The following is a 12,836-nucleotide window of genomic DNA, read 5'->3' as shown; positions in this document are numbered from 1 at the left end:
ATTTCCCAAATGGGTCCTTCAATCAGAAACACCACAGCCTTTTGATTGGAAATTTAGTGTCGAAAGTTTGATGAAAACCTGTTGGTCATTTTTCAATTGATGATGGTGTTGTACAGATAAACGAGTAGCTTAAAGTTAAACAGTGAAATGGATATAAATGATTTTGAAAAAGGACACATAGTCCATTACCTTGAAAAGGACACTTACTTCAACATGGATACTCTCAAATAGGTCCATTAAACAGTGAGGGTTGTTAAACAGTGTTTAAGTCTTCAGTTGTAGCACTAGCACTGTGTTTTTTTGTATTTGAATTAACAATTTCTATGTGTTATCTGTATTATGTTAATGGAACTACATTTGTGTTCTGAAGTTTTATTCTCTGACAAGCTTCTTTGTTAATGGAACTACATTTGTGCTATGAAGTTTTCGTGACAAAAGATTCAACAGTTCAACTCCACTAAGAAGATACCAAAAGCAACTGATGCATTGAAAGAAATCAATGGCTAAGCAACTAATCAGAGGGCCAATTAAACGATGAAATTGAGTTGTATATGCAATCTACCTGTGCGCAAAAACTCCTAAATTATAGCTTTTTATGTATCTATTTTACCCTTTTTCTTTACCCAGCAGTGTATCAAATGACCAGTAGCTGCAATATTCTTGCTAAATAATGTATGCAAGACATAATTAAGTACTCAGTAAGCAATATTAAGAACTATGGTTCTACCAAACTGTTTTGCAAGAAATATTTTATTGCCGTCAACAGTCTAGACAAAGAGAGAGGGGGGAAGAGAGTAGTATGTTACATTTACATACAAACAATTTGCTTTCCAACTCACTCTTAAGACATGAAACTAATTTGCTGATATACAGCTTTGGTAAATATTAACTCATTCAGGCTACAAAAGGGTGTATAACTCAACAAAGGAAAGAAAATAAATCTCTATAAGTCATCAACCAACTCGTCCTCCAACACAAATAGAACATCCAGAGATACGATCTGCAACCAGAGCATTGTGACCGAAAGGTGAAAATCTCAATTGCTTATCCGCGAAACAACATAACCAACAGTCCAAATCGCAATTCTGATGTAATGGAACATTTTCCACCAACCACCCTTGCAATTGATATTTTAATTCCATTGTTCTTGGCACCTTAGCATATCACCGAAAGCATACAGGTAAAAGAAGGCTGAACCAAATTGATTAGTGTTGATGAATATTTGCCAAATGACCTCATCAACTGACATTTTAAGAATGTAAATGCAAGTCTTTTTGTCTACTTTGGTTAGTCTTAGCCCATCCACAACTTCAATACTCTGTCCTTACCACCAGAGACAACTTTCTCATCATCTGGACTCCAATCAACAGCAAAGACCTTTTGGAAACAAATAATGAATCATTTATCAGCATGATGGCTGGAAAAGAATGCATTTTGTTCACCAATATGTCCATATAGGGGAAGATATTTAACCAAACCTAAAATCCATAAATTCAACAGCACAAAAATGGTTTTTATGTTTTTTTTCCATGGGAAAGAAATAAAAATTTTCCATCAGCAGAAGGATAGCACTTTGTCAAATTAGGTTCTGCACAAAAAGATAAACACAATCTCACTCATTATTTGGAAACAATTGTGTAAAATTACCTTCAGTGTGGAATCTTTTCTACCACTTAAGAGAAGCCTACTATCTGCAGACCAGCTGTACAGCACCAAGCAACATAACCATTAACAGCAGGAATAAATTTATGGATATACAAAACCATGGAATACTACCAACCTGATCTGATAAACAGGCCCAACATGGCCCCGAAAAGCAGCAACGAATTTCCCTGTTGTACCATTCCATAACTTGACAGACTTATCAAATGAGGCACTTGCCACCCATTGCCCATCAGGTGAAAAGTAAACATGGTTCACAAGCTGTAACAGATGAACACACAATATAGAAGCCCCATATAAACAGTTAAAAAGCTCTAATTTTTTAACAAAGAAAGCAACTGCTACTAAATATGTCAAGTTTCCTTCCTGTTTAAAACAGAGGTCCTAGTTATTACACCTTTGACTAAATATGTAGGCAAGAAGAAAATAGTTTCAAAAGGCTGGCAGCAAAGAAGAGCTATCGGCTATCACCAACTTTTCTTGATGGATGTTACCAAGATCTAGGAAAGTTTGGAAAAGGAAAGTTCAAAGCCGGATAAATACGTCAGCAGATCTCTTATATCTAGTCATAACCATTCTACTACTGGAGAAAAAGGTGATAGATAAAGGAACTGTACATTCCACCCCCAACAAATAATAGATTATAAACTATAATGCAACCACAAACAGGAAGTAATAATATATAATTGCACCTGTTGATGACCTGTCATGCGAGTTTTGGGGTGTTTGCTGACAGCAGGTTCCCAGAGGAACATGGTAAAATCATCAGATCCTGAAACCAATCTTTCAGGAGCATTGCCTTTCATTTTGTTATACCTCTCCAGTGCAACCTTTGTATATTGATACAATAAAATGTATTTAGTTCCAATAGCAAAATTCAACGATCAGATAAACTGAACATAGAAATTAGTATGATACTAAAGTAAATGCATGCTGTTATAAATGAGCATGTAAACAACCCATAAGTTTATACTAGTGCACAGACAAAGGTTGAGTCAATTAACTCAACAAACATGGCATGCACATGAAAAAAGAAAGATAACAGAAATGCCAAGCACAAGGTATAGAAGAGAACAAAATTGCAAAACAAGAAAGTTACCTTCTTCATTTCCTCATGAGAGGAATACTGTTTGCCCATATGATCAAAAGCTCCAGTCCGAAGAACATATTCGGTGCTCAATGCAAGGGAATTAACCCAATGTCCATGACCCTAAATGAGTGTCATATAAAGAGAGATGAAGGTCAATAGAGAGGTCAAAGGCAAAAGAAATTTTAAGCCTGAATAATTTATATTAAAATTAAGAACCATAAAATCACAGTTCATTCATTAATTCAAATGATATTTTGCACATAGTCTGAGGTACATTTGTCTGGTTAGAATTTTTGAATACATAATACCAAGTGCATACATGATAAAAACTTAAGAAGCAAATTTTATGGTCTCAAAATTTTATAAATAAAAAGAGAGAGAGAGAGAGAGAGAGAGACAGAAGAGAGATGGAAGAATACTTGACTCCTCAACAGTTGGTTATCTAAAGAGAAAATTAGGTAGTAAAGTTACATAAGAGACAGAAAGCTCTATCCAGCTTAAGTAATATTTTAACAGGAACAAAAAGTTTTCACATATGGCACTACAAAGAGGACATTATCTATTCTTAAAGGCACAGGATTACAGAAGACTAATACCTACAGATGGATGCATGCAATGTAATCAAAATAATAGAACAATAATAGGGAAAAAAAAAAAAACATATGAATATATTTGCAATTTGAACCAGACAGATAATGAACAGAAGTAGGGAGAGCATACACCAAAAGATATACCTTCAGTTCACGAATCAGTTTCCCTTGTGTAGTTTCCCAGACTTTTATAGTACAATCCTGAGAGCTGCAAATGTTAAGAAGAGATATAAGTAATAAATATTGAACAAAACATGGATGGTAGCCGTAAAACAATTAAGTAAATTAATACAGGGTGGTGACAGTCAATCGCCTGGAGCTGATACAGAACTTCCAGAGTAAAACAATAAGAATTTGTTGAAGATGAGGCTATAAACTTATTCATGCACTATGAGCTCAAAAAAAGCAATATATGGTGTATTACAGGAAAAAAAATTATTTTATCACACTTCTAAGAATATAAGAAAAGGCCTACCCTGTGTATATCACTCCATCTCCACCCCATTTCACACAAGTCACTGCAAGTGTGTGGCCGCTAAGACAAATAACACATTTCCTCAAAGTAACGTCCCATATGCGTGCATCGCCATCTTTGCTAGAACTTACAAAGCGACGACTAGGAGAATTCAAGTGGATTGGCTCCCAAGAGATACCAGTAATCCATTTCTTGTGACCCTGGAAATAGAAGATTCCGAATATTAGTGTTTCAGAGAAGTTTTTGATAACCAATACAGTCAAAGATAGAGGGACGACTTTCTATGGTCCATCAACACAAACAATTATAGCATTCAATCAATTGCACTCGAAAAGAAACTCAACCATCTAGCAACATATTATTACAACTAAATTTTGTCAAGTTAGCAGAGAAATAAGATTTTTCAAGAGCCTTTACGGTGAGTGGATTGCCTGATGGCTTTCCTGTCTCCGGATCCCAACATTGAAGTTCTCCAGCCTTGCTCCCACTCACAAGGTGCTTTCCATCAGGTGACCAAGCTATACAAAGAACCCAATTCTTGTGTCCTGAAGAAAAGTGAAACTTCTGGTTGTTATGCAAATGTATCAGCAGTAATATTAGCATCAATAGAGGTCAACAATATCCAATTAATTAATCTAGTAAACAATTTAAGAGTTATAGAAAAAATTCTTAATAAAACACATTTAAAAATCAAAAATCATCACTGATACCCAAGCTTGTGATCAGTACATTTATTAAGTGTGTGTACAGAAACTTTAAGGTAAACAATAGAGAGTAGGCAACAGTTATGAGAGTTTCATATTCCTAACCTGTGCATGTGTACATTGGTGTCTGGGTATTGAGGTCCCATATTCGAACGGTGGTATCACCCGAACCACTTGCCAACTGTCGCCCATCAGGACTAAAAGCTACAGAAAGCACAGCTTCCGTATGACCTACAGTATCGAAACATTAACACAGTTGAGAACACCAATTCTGTAACCTAAACCACATGCTAGTGAAAACTGACTCATTCAACGACTCAATATAAAGGAACTAACAATACAACAAAAACCCCCAAAACATTCACACACCAGCAATTGTAGCTGAACAACGATTCACCGGACGAATTCTGAAAATAGCTTGTGGTTGATAAACTATCGACAGCACCTTCTCCACAGAAACTGAAAATCCATCGATACAACAAAATTAAGTAACAAAATGAAAGTAAAAAATCAGAGTACAGAATTAGCAAATGGGTTCATTAATTTTGTAACAATTGTTAAAAACGAACCTTTGTGTTTCTCTAAGTAAGTTCCAAGGGCCACAAGCAGTTCTTGATCTGATATATAAAAAGCATACGGTAATTTCTCCTCCTAAACAAAAACCAAAACGCAGGATTCTGATGATCACTCATCTTAATTTCAACAAAATTATTAAAATTAAACGAAAAAAACATAACATATTTCTTCCAAAGAGAAGTATTTACGTTGTTGAGAAGCTTATTAACGATTTGTTGGAGCTGCTGCGGACCAGCGTTCTGAGGAAGATACATGGGAGCTCCTAACGGAGTCCCTTCCGGGTCCGTCAATAGACACATCACGTTGTTCGTCATCTCCGTTTCCACCTCCATTTCTTCTTCTTTGGTTTAACTTTTTAGGGTCTGTGAATGGGAGTGAGTTTTCTGAAATAGAGAAGAAGTAGGGTTTTCAGGGTTTAAGGGTTGGAGACGAGGGTGGGGTTTATGGAGTCGCCGTCAGATGGACGGGCCAAGCCTGGGCCAATTAATGGGCTTACAGCCCATTGCGCCGAGTTAATTTATTAGCCCACCAGCCCATAAATCCAGCTTCAACTATGACAACCTTAAACGCCCTGGAATTTACCTGAATTTCAAAACACTCCCTCTTATTTGAGAATTATTGCTCACCTCCTCCGTAAGTTTCACTTACTATAAGATTAGGTTAACAATAATTAAACAAAATTATAAGGAAGCATCAAAATTATACTAAATGCAAGGGTTAAATAAACTAAATTAACTTCTAAAATTATTCTATTTGATATGTAGATAAATCAACGAGATATTACATAAATAGCATGAATGTCAAGCTTATTGAAAATATTCAAAAGAACTTGCCATAGGAAAACACAAAATGCACGATTACTAAGAATAATAATACAAGTCATGCGATTCTTACGAAATATCTTGATTTTATATTTATTCGTGATATAGTAAAACCGTCTAGTAAAATAAGAACACATAATATAAAACCTACATCAAATTTTTTCTTTCATCTAACTTTCATCATTATTCATGACTAATTATCCTTCATCGTTCCATAATAATCACTATCATCATAGTTTCGCTAATCACCGTGTCAATAAAATAACATGGTGAGACTATTGCTCCATAGTTTCGCTAATCACCGCGTCAATAAATTTATTGTTCAATGTCATGTATTCTGTTTCGATTTATGGGAAAAAAAACAAGGGAAAGGGCTTCTTTTTTATAGATAATTACAAGCGGATGGTGTGTTCTTTCCATTGAGACAGTATTATTAAGGAAAATTTTCAAAATCTAATACCCTTGAGGTTTTGCTAATGCTTAGTTTTATGGTAATTGTGCTTGAAATCATCACAAAATACCCCTCTTCACTAACAACGTTATTTCTATTACTTTTAATTTTAAATTTCTTTTGAAAATATTATTTTTCCCACAGTTTTTATTGAAGGTCAGATATTTTGTTAACTAGACAACTCAAATCTGCTTCCTCTTGGTCACCTAAATCTAAAAATTTTAAAAATTCCTTGACGAAATGATAAAAATACCTTGAAACATGAGTAGTCTAACAGTAAGGGCGAACCGAAAGGCTGTAAGTCCAACCTACAATCCCAGGTTTGATTCCTCTACTAGGTGCGAAGGTAGTACACATTTACCTATGATTTACCTTAAGAGCTACAGTAATAGGTTGTTGTGGAATAGTTTCTCTTAAAAAATAATCGAGATATCCGTAAACTGATTTGGATACCTAGTTAAAAAAGAAAAAGAAAAACCGACGTTTGAATGAGGAGGAATATTTTGTTACCATAAAGTCTGAGTAGTACAACAAAATCTCAGGTAGATTTTAAAAATTTCCAGTATAATTATTAAAATATATAGATGGAAGCTGTCTCAGTAGACTCTTGTCTATATAGTTGCTGATTCAGTTGACTCTTATTCTGCACCTGGAATTAATGCAGTTGTCCCCTGCAAATAACAAACTCTCCCCTCTTTAGGTTCTTCCAGTGAAAGTTCGTTTAGGGACATTCTTACCTTCGTTAATGGAAGGTGCCACCAGTCAATAAAAGTGTTTCAAGGTTCCTTACTCTTGTCAATGTATGACAGTTGCCGGCCCTGTACTTATATTATAAGAAAATCAGAAAAAGAAGAAGATATCAGATCAAGATTGTAATACATAAAGAACATGATAGTCCATTTGTTAAACGATGACTGCAAAACGAGATGCAGATCTAATTAATATTTAAAACGAAATATTTAACCTCATTACACGTAATACAACCAATACAATTAGAAATGTCATGTTTTCACTCCGTACCAGGTTTATATTTGTTTTATTTCATATCTCGATGAAGGATATCTCGATGAAAGGATGATAAAGAAGGAANAGTGAAAGTTCGTTTAGGGACATTCTTACCTTCGTTAATGGAAGGTGCCACCAGTCAATAAAAGTGTTTCAAGGTTCCTTACTCTTGTCAATGTATGACAGTTGCCGGCCCTGTACTTATATTATAAGAAAATCAGAAAAAGAAGAAGATATCAGATCAAGATTGTAATACATAAAGAACATGATAGTCCATTTGTTAAACGATGACTGCAAAACGAGATGCAGATCTAATTAATATTTAAAACGAAATATTTAACCTCAATACACGTAATACAACCAATACAATTAGAAATGTCATGTTTTCATTCCGTACCAGGTTCATATTTGTTTTATTTCATATCTCGATGAAGGATATCTCGATGAAAGGATGATAAAGAAGGAAATTTCCAGGATGCTGTACACATAGAAACGAATCAACGACAGTAAGAAAATAAAACGCGTGTTTTAACTTAGAAAAGTGTTGAAATTTATTCATTTTTAATGCAAATATTCTGCCACTGCTGCATTCCCTTTATACGCGTGACATTTCTTCTATTTAAGAGCTCAACCTCTTTGTCTTTCTTAATTAAGAGTTACAGAAATGGTATCTTCTTCAAGTGATGAAAAGGAAGGAATTATGAGTCGGGGTTGGGAGCGGCTGAATTCCTTGCCAGGAAAAGTAATAAAATTAGGACAAGATGATCCCAGAAGGGTTACTCATTCTCTGAAAGTGGGACTCGCTGTCACCTTGGTGTCAATATTGTTCTACTACTTTGAACCACTCTATCATGGTTTTGGTGTCTCTGCAATGTGGGCTGTTTTGACTGTTGTTGTTGTTTTTGAATTCTCTGTAGGTAAGGTTTTGGCTTTACTGTAAATCTACTAGTAGTATTTAATTCACTTTCTCTTTCTTTTCTTGGGTAAGTTTGATTAATTGTTCTTGCAGGAGCCACACTTGGTAAAGGTTTAAATAGGGGTTTGGCAACATTTACGGCTGGAGTTTTAGGATTTGGTGGTCACCGTTTAGCAAGCCTGTTTGGAGATAAGGGTGAACAGATACTCCTTGCGCTTTTTGTCTTCCTCATAGGTAAATCTGCAAGAACTAAATTTTGGAAGGGATATATTAATTATTAATTTCCTTTACTGAAAACCCTTTGTTATTTAACTCTTTTATATACAAAAATAATTAAACTAATGATTTTGGTAAATTTGATTGTGATGCAGCTGCAGCAGTGACATATTTAAGATTTTTTCCTCGAATGAAGGCGAGATATGATTATGGGCTCCTGATTTTCATCTTGACATTCAGCATGATTTCTGTTTCTGGTTACCATGATGATGAGCTGCTGCCGATAGCTGAGCAGAGGATATTTACCATCCTGACTGGTGGGCTCACGGCTGTGGCGGTATGCATTTTCATTTGCCCTGTATGGGCTGGAGATGATCTTCACAATTTGGTTGCTAACAACATTGAAAAACTGGCCATCTTCTTAGAAGGTACATCATCTTTAAAAGTAAATGATGACTAGACGTGAATGAATATATAAATTAGTTAATTTCGTTAAAACATGCGACTATAAACTACCTTTGATTGGTCAAGTGGTTCGATAAGGATTTATGGGTATATTACTCAAAAGGTTATGAGTTCGAGTCCCCCCCTTGATAACTAATAGAGGTAGATATTGGAGCTCTTACTCAGCTGATAATTTCAAGATCTTGGGAGATTAGTTGAGGTACACGTAAGCTGACCTCGACAACCTCAATCATTAAAAAAAAAAAAAAAAAGGCCATGAAAGGGCTAGAGCCTAGAGAGGCTCTTTATTTTTCATTCTATTCATGTATATTTGCATATATGTGCTGGAAAAGTTAATTAAAAGGTATATACAATGATATAATGCAGGTTTTGGATCTGAATACTTCAAAATACCAGAGGATGAAGAATCACTGAAAAAAGTATCAGAAGAATATAAAAGTGTGCTCACTTCAAAACAAAGTGAGGAATCCTTGGTGAGTTTACTACCTACATAAAACCACCAGTACTATCATATATATTCCCCCTCTCCTTCTCCAGCTTCATTCTGTCACCCTCTGAACTTGAACATAATTAACTATTATTTTAAGCTGTTCTTTGCTCAACATTCAAACTTTCACACTCGAAAACCAATCTTATTTTTTCTCAACTAATTGAAGTATACATTTGGGATTTTATTAAAGTCAGCCACTTTTGAACCATATTTCATATTTGTATACAAATTATGAGAAGTGAATTATAAGCTGCAACTGCACGCAACCCACAAAATAATATTGATGGGAAGAGCCGCAAGTTTCTTGCATGGGGCGGCAGAAATTGCCAAAACTGTCCGTAACAAGAGATTTTTCAATATATATTCACCATTTTAATCAAATCTACGTGTTAATCAAAACATCTATTTCCAACAGGCCGTTATGTGATTTTCATACTGAATTTATCACCTTTTTTTTTTTTTTAAAGTGAAGCGAATCATTAGGCGGTGAATACATTTTAATTTTAGTGGCATATATAGTATACTTAAAACTTGAATAACATTTTACTGAAAAATGGCTCTATATAATGGAGATGCATAATTTTGTTTGGTGCAAGTAAAAACACGATTATCATATGTGTTTTGCAGGCAAACTTTGCTAGATGGGAGCCTGGCCATGGTAAATTCAAGTTTCGTCATCCCTGGAAAAACTACCTGATGATTGGAAGCGTAACCCGACAATGTGCTTACAAAATTGAAGCTCTTAATGACTGCCTGCACAGCGAAACCCAAGTAAGAAATGCCCCAATATTACTTTCCTTCAAATTCTATGGAGCATTTACTTTATAATCAACGTTAAAGATGTCTAATTTGGTCTAATTACTTGCAGACACCACAAGAAATCCGATGCAAAATTGAAGAGGCAAGTCTAAAACTGTGTTCAGAATCTGTCAATACTTTAAGAGAATTAGCTTTGGCATTGAGAAAAATGATTCCACCAAAATCTGCTAATGAACACCTTATAAATTCCAAAATTGCCGCCAAGAACCTCAAATCCTTGCTGAATACAGGCTTGTGCAAGGAAACTGACCTCCTAGAAGTTATACCAGCAGCTACCATGGCTTGTCTACTAGTTGATGTTGTTTCTTACAATGAGAGAATTGCAGAGTCGATTCAGGAACTAGCCTCTCTTGCTAAATTCAAAAGTAGTGGGAAACCTGAGGTAATACCAGCTCAACCAAATTTATGTCCCCAGGAAATTTCGCAGCAAAATTCTTGCATTAGTATACCAGCTCAACAAACTTTATGTTACCAGAGAAGTATGCAGAGAAATTCTAGCATCAATATTGCACCCCATCATGTTATTACAGCTCAAGAAGAATCCCCGTGTTCATCAGTTGATCGGACTTCATAAAAAACAACAGATTGAGAAATGGATGCACGTCCCTAACATGCAGTATGACTCGCCACCCATGTTAGTTTTATATATGTTGGCATTGACTGGATCAGTTTCTGATGAAAGTGCCACAAGGAAATCGCCTATTGAAGGAGTAAAATCTTGTTATCGCCTTCGGAATATATGGAAGTTGGTGGTGGGATGAGTTTTGATTAATGGAAATTCTTGATTGTATGTGTCAGCATTGAATTAATGATAGATTCACCTTTTATTTATATATAAATGAAATAATTCCATTCAATGAAAACATATTAATTAGTTACTCCATGTTAATTGATGATGATTTGAAAATATATAATCAAATCAAAATTTTGTTTTGTTGAGTGACTTTGATAAGGAACTCAATTTACTTTTAGAAATGGTTTCATATTGTAGTCTTATCGAAAGAGATTATTCCCCGGCTTAAAAAAGGATTGCCTTTTGTAGCTTTTTTTTTTTTTTTTTTTTTTCCGAGTAAACCTGGTAATTATCTCTCTCGCGCGACCCCTAGAGATAACTAACTTCAATGGCTTAAGGCTTGCCATCCGACTACAAAAAGAGAAGTTCTTTTGTAACGACTTGCACATATGATTAAAAAGTTAGAAATATTGTATTATCAACTTTTGACAAAGTTTTAGGATTTGCTCGTTTTCATTTCCAAATCCATTTTACAGAAGGGGAGAAGTAGAATTATGGATTAAAGAGAAATCTAGGAGGAAAGGTAAGAGAGCCATCAACGTTCAGGAGCATATATATTAGCCAGAGAGATCCTGGAGCACCAAAGGCAAAGAAGGAACGGTTCCAAAATCACCAAGGTTTATGACTACAGGTCGCACAGTCCATTCGAGAAAGATCCGACTGCCCCTTCACAGGTACACACTTGATGCCATATAGAGGGACAGACAAAGACAACAAAATCAGCAAATCAAGATGAACCCAGAGGAAGGATATGAAAACAACCAATGGGGGTCGACAGGATCAGACCTATGGAAGCAAAATTTTCATTCTTTCAAAATTATACTAAATGCAAGGGTTAAATCAACTAAATTAACTTCTAAATTTCCTCTATTTGATATGTAGATAAATCAAACCAGATACTACACAAAGAACATGAACGTTAAGTTTATTGAAAATATTCAAAGGAACTTGCCATTAGAAAACACAAAATGCACGATTACTAAGAATAATTATACAAGTCGTGCTATTCTTATGAAATATTTTGACTTTATATTTACTCCTGATATAGTAAAACCGTCTAATAAAATAAGAACATGTAATATAATAAGTACATCAAAAAATTTCTTTCAATTAACTTTCGTCACTAATTATCCTTCATCGTTCCATAAGAATCTATCGTTATAGTTTCGCTAATCATTGTGTCAATAAAATAAAATGGTAAGGTTATGTTAGATAAGTCTTTGTAAGTATATAAGTCTTTGTAAGGTTTGTAATTATCTATCGGTTTGCATTATTATTCTTGGTATTATTACTTATCCAGATAGAGTAAACGACATATTCCTATATGAGATTTAGCAAAATCTCAAGTTGATACCCCCGATGAGTGAGGTTGGTAAGTGAAAATATGGGTTTTGTAGAGAAGGTTATGGGGAGTCCAATACTAGTCTCGGAAGTAATTTTACACTTTAGAATCGACCAAAAATATCGGCTTGGTTGCTACTAACGTGAGCCTCTTTTTGCTAAAATGAGTATGTCTCCTGTCAAAGAAAGCGCCAACACATTTTAGTGTGCTAACGTGCATCTTGCTACAGTAAAAAAACTAAGAATCTGTTAAAATAAAGAATACGACGTTACTTTCAGAGTAGAAATCTGGAATAAATGCAACTAAAAGTATCAACTACAATATCGCTAAACCTCGGGTGGGAATATGTTATTTGCTCTATCCAGATAAACAAAAAAGCCGGCACATAATTACAGATCCCAGGGACGTTCAGTTGGGCTCA

The 12,836-nt window shown here is 35.0% G+C and overlaps 2 protein-coding genes across 2 annotated transcripts; one reads left to right on the top strand and one right to left on the bottom strand.

Moving 5' to 3' along the window:
- Window positions 1-943: 943 nt before the first annotated feature.
- On the bottom strand, window positions 944-5,475 carry LOC116132227 (notchless protein homolog). Its single transcript, XM_031417878.1, has 13 exons — window positions 5,286-5,475; window positions 5,091-5,172; window positions 4,891-4,980; window positions 4,627-4,752; window positions 4,235-4,362; window positions 3,818-4,017; window positions 3,487-3,550; window positions 2,762-2,872; window positions 2,355-2,492; window positions 1,781-1,923; window positions 1,648-1,702; window positions 1,318-1,377; window positions 944-1,000 (listed from the first exon to the last, which is right to left on the bottom strand). The coding sequence occupies exons 1-13, from the start codon at window positions 5,427-5,429 to the stop codon at window positions 944-946; spliced, it is 1,398 nt and encodes a 465-aa protein (XP_031273738.1). The 5' UTR covers window positions 5,430-5,475.
- A 2,563-nt stretch (window positions 5,476-8,038) lies between these two features.
- Window positions 8,039-10,854, top strand: LOC116132226 (aluminum-activated malate transporter 2-like). Its single transcript, XM_031417877.1, has 6 exons — window positions 8,039-8,291; window positions 8,384-8,524; window positions 8,662-8,934; window positions 9,338-9,444; window positions 10,089-10,232; window positions 10,330-10,854. The coding sequence occupies exons 1-6, from the start codon at window positions 8,039-8,041 to the stop codon at window positions 10,852-10,854; spliced, it is 1,443 nt and encodes a 480-aa protein (XP_031273737.1).
- The last annotated feature ends 1,982 nt before the right edge of the window (window positions 10,855-12,836 follow it).

Source organism: Pistacia vera, unplaced genomic scaffold, assembly GCF_008641045.1.
Source record: "Pistacia vera cultivar Batoury unplaced genomic scaffold, PisVer_v2 Contig25, whole genome shotgun sequence".
NCBI lineage: Eukaryota > Viridiplantae > Streptophyta > Magnoliopsida > Sapindales > Anacardiaceae > Pistacia > Pistacia vera.
The sequence above is the reverse complement of the archived record's forward strand: the minus strand, read 5'-3'. Positions and strand labels throughout refer to the sequence as shown.